Source organism: Brachycentrus maculatus, unplaced genomic scaffold (assembly GCF_059751285.1).
Source record: "Brachycentrus maculatus isolate JH-2025_06_01 unplaced genomic scaffold, ASM5975128v1 h1tg000110l, whole genome shotgun sequence".
Taxonomy (NCBI): domain Eukaryota; kingdom Metazoa; phylum Arthropoda; class Insecta; order Trichoptera; family Brachycentridae; genus Brachycentrus; species Brachycentrus maculatus.
In genome coordinates, this window is record NW_028280863.1 from 179,005 (window position 1) to 194,602 (window position 15,598).

General features: G+C 31.2%; 1 protein-coding gene across 1 annotated transcript in view; it reads left to right on the forward strand.

Moving 5' to 3' along the window:
- The window catches only part of DCX-EMAP (Doublecortin-domain-containing echinoderm-microtubule-associated protein), a 54,608-nt gene that overhangs the window by 30,768 nt on the left and 8,242 nt on the right, over positions 1 to 15,598 (forward strand). The window contains exons 4-8 of the mRNA XM_088259102.1: positions 5,746 to 5,928; positions 7,712 to 7,828; positions 9,743 to 10,001; positions 13,538 to 13,676; positions 14,644 to 14,793. Of these exons, the coding sequence (XP_088115228.1) occupies positions 5,746 to 5,928; positions 7,712 to 7,828; positions 9,743 to 10,001; positions 13,538 to 13,676; positions 14,644 to 14,793 (848 nt within the window). The remainder of the gene's footprint in view (positions 1 to 5,745; positions 5,929 to 7,711; positions 7,829 to 9,742; positions 10,002 to 13,537; positions 13,677 to 14,643; positions 14,794 to 15,598) is intronic.

The window sequence follows — 15,598 nt, forward strand, 5'->3', positions numbered from 1 at the left end:
AATACTATTTTTATTTCGTTGTTTCAAAATTCATTTATTATTAAATTAGTCTAATTTTGATATAAGAATGAACGCTTTCAAATAAAAGCTTTTTACTGAATTAATATGAAACGTTTCCACACTTTTTATTATGATTAAGAAATAAAACATTTTTATTCCACCTAAATCTGTCCTAGACCAATAAATTTTTTGTTGATATTTTTAAGCAGGCTATACAAATATAATATTATTTTGACCCAATACAAATTTATGTAAGTTATTTAGGTCAATTCTAACATATCGCAAATACGTTTGAGTGCTTTCAGCAAGAATTTCATTACATATTATACGCAAGAGCCAACATGACTTGTACCTTTCGATCTGAGTTGCTGAAAACGTTCAAGGACAATCATTTTTGATAGGTAATTAATGGTCGGTCAAATGGGTCAGTATTAACATGAGAAGGACCGGGTAGGAGTATTATTCCAACACGACCCCCTCCCGTAATTTGGGGTTGCGCCGCGGCTCTGACCTTCAGGTACGTTTCCCTCGCAAAATCCCTCGGGCGGGGCGTTCCTAAATCGTGCATTATTAAAATCCGAACATCGTCATATCGCGTGTAGGTCGGCAGCCGCCCCGTTTTCGGGAGTTGCGCTCTAATTCAGCCGCGTATTAGGGTCAGAATCGCTCGCCAGGGAGGGCTGGTCCTCTCGAGGATGGTTGGTGCGAGAGTGGAGTGTGGAGTAATGGAGTGGTCAGTCACTCTGATGTCCGGTGCCGAAGAGGACGTCGGTCGCGACCTACTCTCGCGACACGCTGACACCTTTTATTGGCAGTGAACTTCGCGGACCGCGCGACAATTTCTCCGACGGAATATTGTCCTCTATTTTCTCGCCGTCACGATCAATTCAACCAAAAATGTAGCATTCAACAGAACATTTTACTTGGTGATTAATACTTAAGATAAACAAGTTTTAAATAATTATTTATCCTACTTACAAGGACATTAGTAAGTAAATAAAGGCTCTAAGAAATAACGTAGGAGAGCGATAAACTAGAAGCAATTTATATATTTAATACATTTTATATAGGTTTTTAAACAAATACTATATCAAGAGTAATGTTTTTATTTCATCGCTTCAGTATAAAGTAGCAACTTTTATTGAATGGAAATATCTTTTTGAATTATTATGGGTTTTTCTTAATTCTTCTTGCTTATGTCCTTGGTAATCAACTTAAAAATCTACCGGTTAAAAATGACGTTTATTTTTATCTTTTAAATCTTTTGAGTAACGTAACTAAATATTAAACAAGTGTTGTAATAATTTGAAATACTTTCAAGTGCACACATCTTACTTATTTTTAATATAAAAATATAAAAATAAATATTTATTTTTCGTTTCTCTTTGCTATTTTTCTCAAATTGCATTTCATTCGTGTAGGAATATTTACCGCTCGCAGACGTAGACACGTTGGTGTAGCACAAACTTGTGCTATCGTAGCGAATACGTAGCAGTAGTTGGCTCCGAGTATACGAAAACGTGTTATACGTTCATACGTTATGGTAATAGGGACTCGCGTGTCGACCAGGTTCGATGGTAACTCATTATCATTGCTAATAAACCTTGTTAATGATTTAAACGTTCCTTTTTTGTTGTTTTAAAACGATAAATTTAAAATTTCGTTTAAATTTTTACTACCTTATCATGACTTTACCAAGAGAAAATAAATGAGAAATCATAAATGTTATTTTTTTAATTTTGTCGGGAACAATATATTACAACGCGAATTAAAGAGAATTTAATTGAACGATTGGTTTTAAAGTGACTTTAAAAAATACATGAATAGTGATAACTATTTAAAAAAATATCGCAAAAAGTGCTTTTGTATTTTTAAGACTGCCAGTTTCACCAGTGATAAGAATATCTTGATAGTTCTTGGAAAATCAGTTTTGTAGACAAAAAGTAAAGAAAATTCCAGATCATTTTATTTGTGTAGCTCAAATAACCGAGAATATTTATAAAATTCAATTACTTTATTAAAAGAAAAGCGAAATATTTGATATTGGAAAAAAATAGTGTAGATCCATATATACGTGTTGAAAATTTCAAGGAATTACCAAAACGTCGCAGTGAATTGATTTTCCGAGCTAAAAACCGACAAAACATCAATAAGTTATCAGGATCGCAGGATCGCACAGAAGTGAACGCAATTCGCAAAAGTGAACCGGCGCAGTTCTCCGTCGGCTCCGGTGCTCCGCGATCACGTGGGGGGATACGCCAGCGACAGCGACAGCGTGGCCAGCTGGGGCGAGGTGGGGCGCTGGGGAGCGCGGGGCGGCGTGCAGCGCTGGGGCGGGGGAGGGGGCGGCGCCTACTACCACCACAAACACCCCGAGCAGGACTTCATGATCGACAGTGACGAGGACGCCGCTTTTATCGTCGTCTCACTGCCGACAATGCAGCCACAGGTAATAGATATACAAATCAAGATCAGAACCGAAGTTAAATGGTCGCATTCCAAATCTTGAAAAAACAGGTCTTCGCAAACTGATGATGGATGATCGACCTCCCTTGACGCGTGAGAAGAAAAATTCCCCACAAAATTTATTTTTTCGTTACTTCAAATTTCCCGGCGCCCAGTAAAATCTGTAACTGTTTTTAATCTCCTCGTCATGAGCTGGATGTCTTGAAAACTTTGTAGTTAGTAAGTCTTTAACATTCATATATCGTACTCGTACAGGAGAAAGTGACCAAGTGCATTTATTACAAAAACGTGATCATTGACTATTTGATATCTTACCAGCTTAATATTGCCCAGAAAAAATGCCAAAGCGATTTTAAACTTGGAAGTATGATATATTGACTTGTTAAAAACGACTAACTGCATTCATGTCAGTTTATTTTCTTGTCAAGAAAAAGTGACTTAAATGGCCCTCCTGAACATTTTACGTTTTGTTAGTTGGTCACTTTCTCCTGTACGACTGCGATATTGTCTGATTTTTTAAAATTATTTGCACCTAGGTATCAGATCAGGCAAGATAATTCTTAAATTCATTCTTATACTAGTACGTTTATACACTATTATACAATTTTGTGGATCTTAAAAATTTACATTCTCTACGGTCCTGACGTGATGAATGTTTTTTTAAAAAAAAATTATATGATCAACGTCCTGTCATAATCCATTTCTAAGATAAGGGGTATGACAGGTGGTATAAATCACCCGATAGTCATAAAATATAAAAACGATGTTAATAACTAATGTAAATTTCATAGTAAATGTCACTGAATTTAAGAAAATTAAATGGAAATTTAATATATTATTGTTTACCACTATTGCGCATTACATCTGGGATGGAAAAAATTAAGTACTGTAAGACTAAGTAGGAATGTTGTAAATATTGTACATTTTAAAATATATATATAAAAAATATATATATATATATATATATATATATATATATATATATATATATATATATATATATATATATATATATATATATATATATATATATATATATATATATATATATATATATATATATATATATATATATATATATATATATATATATATATATATATATATATATATATATATATATATATATATATATATATATATATATATATATATATATATATATATATATATATATATATATATATATATATATATATATATATATATATATATATATATATATATATATATATATATATATATATATATATATATATATATATATATATATATATATATATATATATATATATATATATATATATATATATATATATATATATATATATACATATATATATAAAACATTGTACATTTTCTTGTTTGTTAATGAATAGTGAAGGAAAAAAATAAAGCCTTTTAAAAAAAATTGGACCTAGCGGGGGAAAAGACGTAGTCAGTTCTGCGTCAAATATAGACGTAGAAAAACTGAACAAATAAATTCAAGGTAACATTTGAAATAGTAAATTTTCAGTTGTTAGATTTGTTCATGTCAGTTTCAGCTCGAATTAATATTTATATTTTAAGCTCAGCGAATCGAGGTCGCAAATTATTTTGACATGTTTGGTCTGCACAGACAAATTCAACCTATATTTCAATTCTCAAAAGCTGAAATAATTACGGACCTTGAAGCCATAACATGACATAAAAAGCTTATATGCCCATAATATAACGTCTTTGTTCAATGTAATTTGAGAATTTATAGGTTTTTCATATGAATAATTTGAGATTTCCGTTTTTATTTGGGTTCACATTTCTATTTTAGGAACGTAAGTCTATTAATTTAAGAATTTTATAAAGTCTTCAGACTCCTGTGCGACATTTGGCAACAAAATTAGGATTTCAAATATATGGTATGGTTAATTGAAAAGGTTTAATATATATGTACTTACAAAACAAGTAGATATAGTAAGTGTTAACAATATATGTACACGTACATACGAAGATTTACGCATGTATTAAAACGAAAAAAAAAGTATTTAAAAAAAAATCGAGATTATCTATCTTTAACCGTATTTTTACAATGTACTTTAAAAAGATGTTAAATTTTGTTTTCTTTTAAAACGTACACATTGCTTAAAAAAACTACGAACTAATGAATTTATATTTCAACGTACACAATTACAATTTTATTTGTTTTTCATATATTAGGTACCTTATTGCGTTACCTATTCAAAAGATGAGTTAAATTTTATTTTAATTATTCGGTATCTGTATTCAAAGCATTTTGTATATCTTGTTTGCATATCTGAAACGGTTACTTTATATTGTATTTTAAGAAAAACAGTAAATAAAAAATTATACATGCATTGACTTTATTTTTGTCAGTGTTCAATAAGAGAACATATGTTTGTTCAAGTAGGTAAGTCCGGAATATGCAATTTTTAAATGGGTTATTTATATTTTAAAATACAAATTTTGTAGTTTTTTTATACATCTAGGAAATCTTACATATTATTATATATTTTAATTACTTAAATTCAATTGATATTTTTTTAAACCCCCATCATTACGTAAATCAAAATACATAGATTGAATCAATTATTTAGAATTTTGAAATTAAATCAAAATAATTATCACATACTGGACCTTCTGCAATTGCGATTGTCCTTCATTCTTAATCTTTTAGTTTCTTAATTTTTTACATTTTAATGAAAAAACAGATGAGGGATTTTAATAAACAAATTGACAAGTAAAAAATACATCGATAAAAGAATCAGAATATTTGTAGGTATTTTATTTTACATTCAATATTTTTTACATGCTGTATAGATATACTCGCCTCCGTAGAGTATTGGTAAGCACATTTGGGTACCAAGCATGAAGCGCTGGGTTTCCAGGGGACATCAAAATAAGTATATTTTATTTTGCTTCAATAATAATTTGTTACCAGGATTAGTGCCTGAAGGGCAGGACTGAATAATCTTGCCTTCTATATTGATTCGATACAGTGCTCTTTGCACCATCGGATACAGTTTAGGGCAAGAAGTAGTGAAGTATAGACATATAGAGTATTATTTCATAAATTGATTTTCATTATGATTTCAATAAATACTCCACAGTGTTTTTTCATACGGTATTTACCTTTTTTCCACAACAATTACATATTTTAACTTGATTCTCGCAGAAGTGTGAATCTGAATTTCTCCCACTGAAATGTTGGACAAATAAAAGCAAATATTAATCATATTTTTTTACTTAACCCTAAATTTATATTTTAACCTTTTCATATTTCAGGCGGCAAGTTACGGCAAGAAGAACGGAGTGTGGTATGGGGCCCCCAGCCAGACGCAGGGGTGGGGGCGCGCGCCTTCAAGGAAGGCCTCCGTGGTGGAGGCTGACTTACCGGCCGCGGGGAACACCAAGCCCTCGGCAGGACGAGTCATCAGGATTATCAATAATATGGATCACACTGTTCAGGTGATATAACATAATATTTTACTAGAATTTGAAAGTCATTCCGACATGGTTAAAATTATCATATGCATATTTTCTCATATTTCAAATGACATTCTAGTTTTTTACCACATTATTTCTATGTTTTTTGTATGTTTTTTTGTTGTTGTTTTTTTATATTTAATTATTATACTATGCAAAAGAAAAATAAAAAAGGGAATTATTTTAATCATAACAATATTTTTTGTAATTCAATAATTACTGTTAACTTATAACCATGAATCCAAAAATTACTTACAAAGAATTATATTTATTTACAACATTTTGAGTGTGTCCAAATACTTGTTCACAAAATCTGGATTATCTCCAATTACAGGAGTTGTTTTCATATTATTTTTTGACATCTCATCAAAGATGAAGAAGAATATGGAAGTCTGGGCATTTACGGGGCTTACGACCGTCATAGGCTGGTTTGAGTGATCACTTTACACACGTGTAACATTCACCAATTCTACCCATTATTGACAACCACACTACTCAAATTCTTGGAAGTTCTATATATATGAACCAATTTAGAAACCTTGTTCATGAATCACTAGAACTTCACTAGAGACATCTAATGGTGAGATGTAAAGAAGCTTTTTACTAAGCAGAAACTCTTATATTAGTATGTGAGATCCGAATCCTGGATTATAATCACACACATGAGAAACGCCAGAAAATACCATTTTCATTTTTATTATTAAGCTTATAATTTGATTAATAATCCAGATTTTGTGAACAAGTATTTGGACACACTCAAAATGTTGTAAATAAATTATCTGGTCAAATTATAAGCTTAATAATAAAAATGAAAATGGTATTTTCTGGCGTTTCTCATGTGTGTGATTATAATCCAGGATTCGGATCTCACATACTAATATAAGAGTTTCTGCTTAATAAAAAGCTTCTTTACATCTCACCAATAGATGTCTCTAGTGAGGTTCTAGTGATTCATGAACAAGGTTTCTAAATTGGTTCATATATATAGAACTTCCAAGAATTTGAGTAGTGTGGTTGTCAATAATGGGTAGAATTGGTGAATGTTACACGTGTGTAAAGTGATCACTCAAACCAGCCTATGACGGTCGTAAGCCCCGTAAATGCCCAGACTTCCATATCCTTCTTCATCTTTGATGAGATGTCAAAAAATAATATTATCTTTATTACTTAAAAAACTATTTACGTTTCCACATTCATCACAAAATACTTTGGTCGAATGTTAGCCAACCAAATAATGTTTTAAATCGAATAAGCCATTTTTTCATAAATTATTAGCAGATTTGTGTACATTTTTACCTCCTAATTAAATAAATTCATTTATTTTAAAATCTCGGTGGATTCTTTACTAACGCTTTATTAATTTTATAAGTGAGATTTTTTTCTACAGAATATTTTTTCTTATATTGTGTATTTTCAGTTTAAAACAATTTATGATTTGTCAATATTATTTGTTTCAAACCTATAGTACCTTAATAATGTAAGATTCAGCATACTGATCCAAGTAAAGAAAGTTTGTAAGTTTGATTCTGAGAAGATTAACTAAAATATACACATTCACGTGAATTTATTACCCCATAATATACCCCTGAGTATGCTACAATATATTTTAGTGAATGTCTCTCAGTTTTATTTTATTGTTTAAATATCAAAAATGACAACGAGAAAAGCATAAAATTGAGTAATGACCTTTACGTAAAGATTTTTTAAAATTGATTATTTACTATATCTCTCAACTAATTATTTTGATTGTTTTTATTTTGTTCAGTGTCGAGTTCTTTTAAATTTAAGAACTACACAACCTTTTGAAGAGGTTCTTGAAGACTTAGGACAAGTTCTGAAGATGAGCGGAGCAAAACGAATGTTCGCTGTTAACGGGCAAGAGGTAATTTACTTATTTTATTATGTTTTGCTTAATTTTTAAAAGATTCTAATACAAAAAAAAATAATAATCTTATATTGGTGTTTTTATAATTGCTATTAATAAATAAATTGACTAAATCATTCTTTATTCATTTATCTATGTGTATTCTCATAAAATCTTTCTTTGATTTTTTGTGTCCATTTTTTCCTAAAATTTTATTTATTTTTCGCCTAGCATAAACATTTGTTTGTTTATTTAAATGTTAATTGATTTACCACGTCTTATGTTGATATATTGTACATATTTTTTTAACGCGTGTATCACCTATATGATTAAAGGTTACCTAAATTGTTTACCAGTCATAAGAATATACACATATAGTATAAAATATTGTCTCGCTCGTTAATTATTGTGACTGAAACGATATTTCATTCCTTGGTAATTTGTTAGGTAATTAGTATAGTAAAATCTTGCTTAAGATCTTTGAATTTAAATTGGATACTTGAATGAAACATAATCTAAGAATTGACCTTAATTGCTTTTAAAATCACACATTTTAAAATACATGTACTTTTTTCAATAAAAACATTGTTGAAATCCAAATTTTTCCTCCTTTCATTTTCTCTTGCGTGCTGACAGGCCTCTTAAATCTGGGTTTAAAATATGTAAAATATTAGATCAACATTGTTATTTTTTATTGATTGAATCACAGCAAATTTTAAAGATAAACTATAGATTAATCAATTCACGGAAAGTGTGATTCAAAATTAATATACATATACAAAACAACGCAATTTATTAGTATTTTTTTTAATAAAAAAAATGGCGTGTGTTTTGTTATTATCAGAAGATATTTGGGAGTGATACTAAATAATACATAAAGTCTCCCGGTTACAAGTTTTTCTACACTTAACATCAACAGTGCTGATCCAATATATAATCCCGGAAAGCGGATTGTGCTGTCGGAAAGTGGTAGTAAACGAAATTAACGACTATTTAACAGTCGAAGGGTCAATGTACTAGGCTACAAATGATAATAATTGTTTTGATAAAACATTGATCTGATCGAAATTTAAACGTTATTAATGCCATATCCTTTACATATTTTTTTTTAATATTTAACACAATATTCGTATTTATATAAAAAGTGCTCAAGGGGTTACTCGGAAACCCTCAATTCAAAAAGCGACCGGCTGCCCTAGAAGTCAGACTTGTATCCTCGCATTTTTTTAAATAATATATATTGGAATTACATTTTTTTAAAGAATATGTATCGGAAAAATATTTTCATAATTTTTTTAACTCCTAACCTTTCAATAACTCTTTTCTTTTGAAAACTATATATTTATTTTTTTAAATACAAAAAGGATGTTTAAGAAAAAAATTCAGTCACGTTCAATGTAACCTGGGTTTAAAGAAAATTAAGTTAGGATTTATCGTTTATTGGGCCTTAAGGCGAGATATTCGATAACCTTAAAGGTTTTTAAAAAATGCGGGCTATCAAATATAGTATATTGGGCCTTAAGGCCCAATTTACTATATTTGATAAATCGCAACTTAATTTTATTTAAACCCAGGTAACATTTGACGCAATTTAATTTTTTGCTCAAAATACTGTTTTTGTGTTGATAAATTCAGTTTTTCATCAAAATAAATATATGGTTTTGAGAAAAAAGAGTTGTTGAAAGGTAAGGAATTTAAACATGTAATATATTTTTTCAATGTATATTCTGAAAAAAAGTCAAATTCCAATAAATTCTAAAAAAAATTGAGCCCGGAAACACGTATGGCCTCTCTCGTAGCCGGACGTGTTATGAACGCGAGTACCCCCCTTAATGTAGGATGAAATATAGGATTGATCACTTTATGATTTTTCGTGAAAAAATGTGTGAAATAAAATAAAATGATTAAAAAAAATATCGCTCAAAATTGTAGGTCCGCAGTTTCTCGCAGCTTCGCAACGAGTTCGCCGACGTGGAGACGTTCTATCTGGGCGTGGGGGCCGTGGGGGCGGCCGCGCCGCTGGGCGGGGGCGCGGCGGGCGCGGGCGGCGAGTCGCCCATGCGCCGCTCGCGCTCGCGAGCCGCCGTGGCCGCCGTGCCCGACGAGCCGCCCGCGCGAGCGCGCCGCGCGCGCAGCAAGAGCCGCCCGCGCGTGCTCTACGCGCCCGAGAGCGAGATACTGCGCAGCTCAGGTTGGTAACTCGTCTTTTTCATTAACCAAAAAACAGTTACCAATCCACAATATTTAGAGTGTGATCAAACACTTAACATATTGTGGGTAGTTAATTTATTTTTATAATTTATATTTGAAGCAATAAGTTTGTGATTTTACATTTTATAATCAAAATATTACTTTGTTTTTAAATCACTATATATATTTCATTGTGACTTAAGTATACCTAATGTCTACCGGTCTCGAAGCTAACCGCTTCTTTTTCAATACTGAATAATTCTAACAAAAAATTGTTTACTTGTTTATTCATTTATTTATTATCATCATACATATAATTCCTCCTATTTGCCTCCGTAGTGTAATGGTCAGCACGCTCAGCTATTGTACTAAAGGCCTAGGACTCGATTCCCAGAGGGAGGGTCAAGTAAATAAAAGGGTTTTTTTTTATCTAATATTTATTCTATATTACCCGGGACTGGTACTTGTAGCGGAGGGCTGATCAACTTTTCTTCATATGTTAATGATCATGATTACACTGCGTTTTTATGATGGAGTGCCCTTTGAACCACCGGGTGCGGATAAGGGTTTGAAGAAAAATAAGGAGAAAAATAATTACCCTTACAATACACAATATTTTGAGTGTGTCAAAATATATTTTTTTAAATCTTGGCTTATTATTTAGATGGGAGTTTAATTATTATTTACTTTGCTTATTATGTACAAGGTTTTTAGTTTAGATCAATCAGTTTAATTTTGTTTTTTCTATCTAAGAACATGTTTTATTTTAACCTGTGTTGGGATAAACTAAACTGTGAAGGATAAACTAGTGTGGACTGATTAGGAACTTCTCAGCATTTGCTCATTGCTAGGAGTAAAACCACGTAAAACTACTAAGGAGTAGCCGGACTGTTGACTGTCGTCAACAGGCCTTTCATTCTACTAAAAGAGTGTTCGCCATTTTGTGTCCGTTACATTTAAGTATTTACGTTTTTCGTTATTGATTTAAAAAAAATGTTTATGTTTACAGAATTTTGAAATATGCCATTTTAGAATTAGGCTCATATTTTTTTCGTTTAATTTCTTTGTATTTTAAAAAGAAATACTTTAAGCTATTCGATAAATAACTAATAAATCAGTGATGTTTTTTACCAACCACCCCACTTTTATTTACCAAGAATATAAAAATTCCGAAAAACTTCATACTCACGCAAATCATTTCCATCAGAAACTATTTTTCGCGTGGTTGAAGCAATTCACACACTATCCAAATTCATTCTTAACTTTCGTTTCGTAAAATCAATAAACGTTTCTTAATACTCAGGCCTTGGGTCCCACGTTCTTCGCAAGGGGTAGGTAACATTTGTTTACCACACCGAGAGACGTTTTAAATGATTGCTCAATTCGTACAATTTGTAATACTTGTGATCTTGAAATCAAAATAAAAATTATAGACTTTTAAAGAAAATGCACAGTTTTTTTTTAATTCATAAAAATATTAGAGATGTGCGTTAAAAACCGTTACCTTTTTTACAATCACAATTTCCATTTTTTTTATTTATTATGAAATTACTTTACTTTTCAATAGTGTTGTGGTCAGCGCAGTGTCTAACATGGTTGTTGGTTTATACTTCACAATAAAGCTAAAGCTTTTTTATGATACTTACGTAAAAATCCCGAAATAATTCAAAATAAAAACAAACCTGACAAAAAAATGTAAAAAGTTTTCCGATTCCTGCATTAGCCTTTTAGTTTAAAGTCAAGACGTATTCGTTTCCTTTTGCGTCACAACAAAATTTCCATACGCAAGGCAGCAGTAGAAATCACACACGAGCATGATTCAGGCATGTATGTACATAAGTAAAACATTATAATGTATTACTTATGTACATACATGCCTGAATAAGTATACGAAAGTCAACTTACGATATAAATATTGATACTAAAATGTATACACGCGGGCAAATTTTCCTACATTCGGTAAACCTTTCCAGTTGGAATACAAACTAGTTAAGTAATTTTCCTTTATCTTCGTCAGTCATTTAAGCACACATATTGTTGATAGGTTTTGTAAATATGTAATATCCTCATAGACATAGGAAATACGATTTATGGGATAGCAAAGGAAATCAGCAGCCCTTAAAATTACAGGTTTTTTTTCATTGGAAATTATTTATTAAAATGTAAGAAATAGCAGATCATAATTATTAACAAGTAATTTTTTAAGTCATATTACTAAAATATATAACGTATTATAAAAAATACGAATGAATTATGTAATAATCATTTTTGCCTGTGTACGGTGTATGAAAGGTAATATAATCGCAAACTTGCAAAAATGCCAATATGTATTATTACATATTACCATTTTTGCCACACGTTTAAAACTATATCTTTTCGATTTTTTTTAAATCGTTAATTTGATGTGTTTTTACCATAATTTATGAACTTATATTAACTAACCCTCACACTACTTCCCCACAGGGGTTGGCAGTGGGAACAGAACCCCACACCACTCTGTATTTGCAAATATTATTCGGCTCTTCCACATTTTAGCATCTTCTCATGCATACCCGCCGATTATTCCGACTAGTTTTAAATATTTCACTCCTCTTGCATTATTTCCTTATATCGCCATTCGAACATCTAACATACATCGTTTAGCCGCACATTCGTCTGAGAGATAGCATTTCGACTTCATTCAGTCTACATTCGTCATACTTTTGCCCACTTCATGCTTCACTTTCATACATTTAGTAATATAAAACTACTTATCCAACATTTACTGCGAATAAGATAAATATATATAATTTTAAAAATATTTTTTTTAAGCACAAAGGAAGGTAAATAAAATATTTTTTATAAAACCAATTTCTAGAAGAAACTCAACTAGAGTGGTTGTTTTGTGTCAGGTGTGATGAACATGGTAGAATAGGTTCAATGAACCAAGGCGTTTATAAAATGGTGAATTGATTTCATATAATAGCTTTAGTTTGATTTTGAATCGGGTTTATCGTTATCTCAGTCCGGAAAACTGAATGAGCAGGCAAGTACGAAACCGGAAGTCATAATTCTCCCGCACTGACGCGACATGACGCGCTACTGTGAACTGCGAGTTGAGCGCACTGTCTTTTTCCTTCAAAGCCGTAAAGTAAGACTGATCGATATCATTACTATTCACCAACTTGTTACTCGACTAATTTTCATTAAGTTATATTAAAATATGCCTTAATAACACTTTATAGTAATTACAGTGTAATTATTGAAAGTATATATCGTAGTCGTACAGGAGAAAGTGACCAACTAACAAAACGTAAAATGTTCAGGAGGGCCATTTAAGTCACTTTTGCTTGGCAAGAATGAATTATGAGATATTAAAAAAAGGTATTTTAGATAGGAACTAAGATATAACAGTAAAACAAATTTATGAGGCGAATGTAGTTGTAAATATGTAGAAGCAGGTAAAACATAAGGCATAAAACTCCAGGTTTTGCATTATCTAGGTATATTTTAGTTTAAATGTTTGAAATCGTTTAAAATGATGATTATATTCAGCAGACTACACATTGCTGGAGGTCTTGAAGGAGGAGCCTGTCAGGGTGACCATCCGAGGACTACGCAGGACTTTCTATCCTCCAATCCACCATGCTCCAGTGGACAATGCTCCCCCAGATAAGAAACTTCAATTGGACTGGGTGTATCCTTTCAAAACAGACGAACTACAATAGAAAAGATATTTTTTAAATTCACTTTATATTGTTGCCGAAAAGTTAAAAATAAAGTTTATGTAATGAAGGATTATAATTAGAACATATATATACAAGTATTAATGGTTATAAGGGAACTGGTGTAACATGTTAACTCTTGAGTTACTTTTGTTGCTTTTGATGTTATGTGTTCTTTAAAGAAAACACGTGATCCGAGAATACTTACTTTAAACATATTTAAATTTTCATGCTTTATACAGAATTATTGGTAACTCGATGTATTCCCGACAGGATAAGGTAGGGGTACGCAAAGAAATTTAAGTAAAACAATGTATGGCCGAATGTTAATAGTTTTTGAGATATTTGAAATTTACCGATTTCACGAAAAATACCCATATTTTGGGCGTTAGTGACAGAATAAAAAAAAAATTGGCTGATTGAATACCATAAGTTTTTTTTATTGGTAGATGACATAATAACAAAGCTTAATAAGCAATAAAATACCAAAAACAAACAAAAACATTTATAATTTGATTACTATGACTAACACTGTTTTTCATTTTAATGATATTTTTATGTTACTTGCCAAAAACATTCATACAGTTTTAATAAACACTATGACATTAAAGATAAATTACTCAAATAATATTTTTGTTTCATTAGCTTTCTAAAAAGGTATAAAAATCTATACTTTTTATTAGAAAAACACATTAAAAACAAATTTTAACTAATACAGATTTTTTTAAATGCTTCAATGTCATACTTCTGTGATCCTGAGCGCCTCATTATTAAAAATAAGTATAAAATTTTCGAAGAAAGGGTTTGAGCCCAGAAACTCTGAAACAAGAGTCCGCGACACTAACCACGGAACCGCAACCCAACACATGACAAAAAAACTTGTACGGGAATTGAATTGACGTGTAGTTGTGTAATTTTCCTTGACCAACTGTCGCCCAGTTACGGGTACCGAGGCACAGATTCCCGCCGCAACCTATGGGTGCTGCCCACTGGCGAGCTGCTGTACTTTGTGGCTGCAGTTGCCGTAATGTACGACCGGGATGAAGAGACGCAGCGCCACTACACCGGCCACACGGAGGACATACAGTGGTGAGTGCGCCTAGAAACTATACACACACAAGATATCTATCCGACTGTGTGCAACTTATTACCGGCTACCAACACAAAAATATTTCATATAATTTTTTGACATCTCAACATAGATGAAGAAGAATATGGAAGTCTGGGCATTTATGTGGCTTACAGCTATCATAGGCTGGTTTAAGTGATCACTTTACACACGTGCAACATTCACCAATTCTACCCATGATTGATAACCACACTACTCAAATTCTTGGAAGTTCTATATACGGATATGATCCAATTTCGAAACATTGTACAAGAATCATTAGAGTTTTCACTAGTGACATCTATTGGTAAGAGGAAAAAGATTTTTTACTGAGCAGAAACTCTTATATTTATATGTGAGGACAGAATCCTGGATTATAATCACATATATGAGAAATGCCAGAAAATATCCATTTCATTTAATTATTTTAGCTTATAATTTGACCACATAATTTAGTAACAACATTTTGAGTAGGTATGTCCAAATACTTGTTCATAAATCTGGATTATCTACAATTATAGAAATTATTTATCATATTCTTTTTTCGACATCTCAACATAGATATAGAAGAAATTATTTTTTGAAAAATCATTAAATATATCAAGATATTTTTTATTATTTTGTAAACGAATTCAAACTTTCATCTCATCAAAGATGAAGAAGAATATGTAAGTCTGAAAATAATATGAAAATAACTCCTGTAATTGGAGATAATCCAGATTTTGTGAACTAGTATTTGGACACACTCAAAATGTTGTAGAGTTAGATTTGAATTATTTTGACACA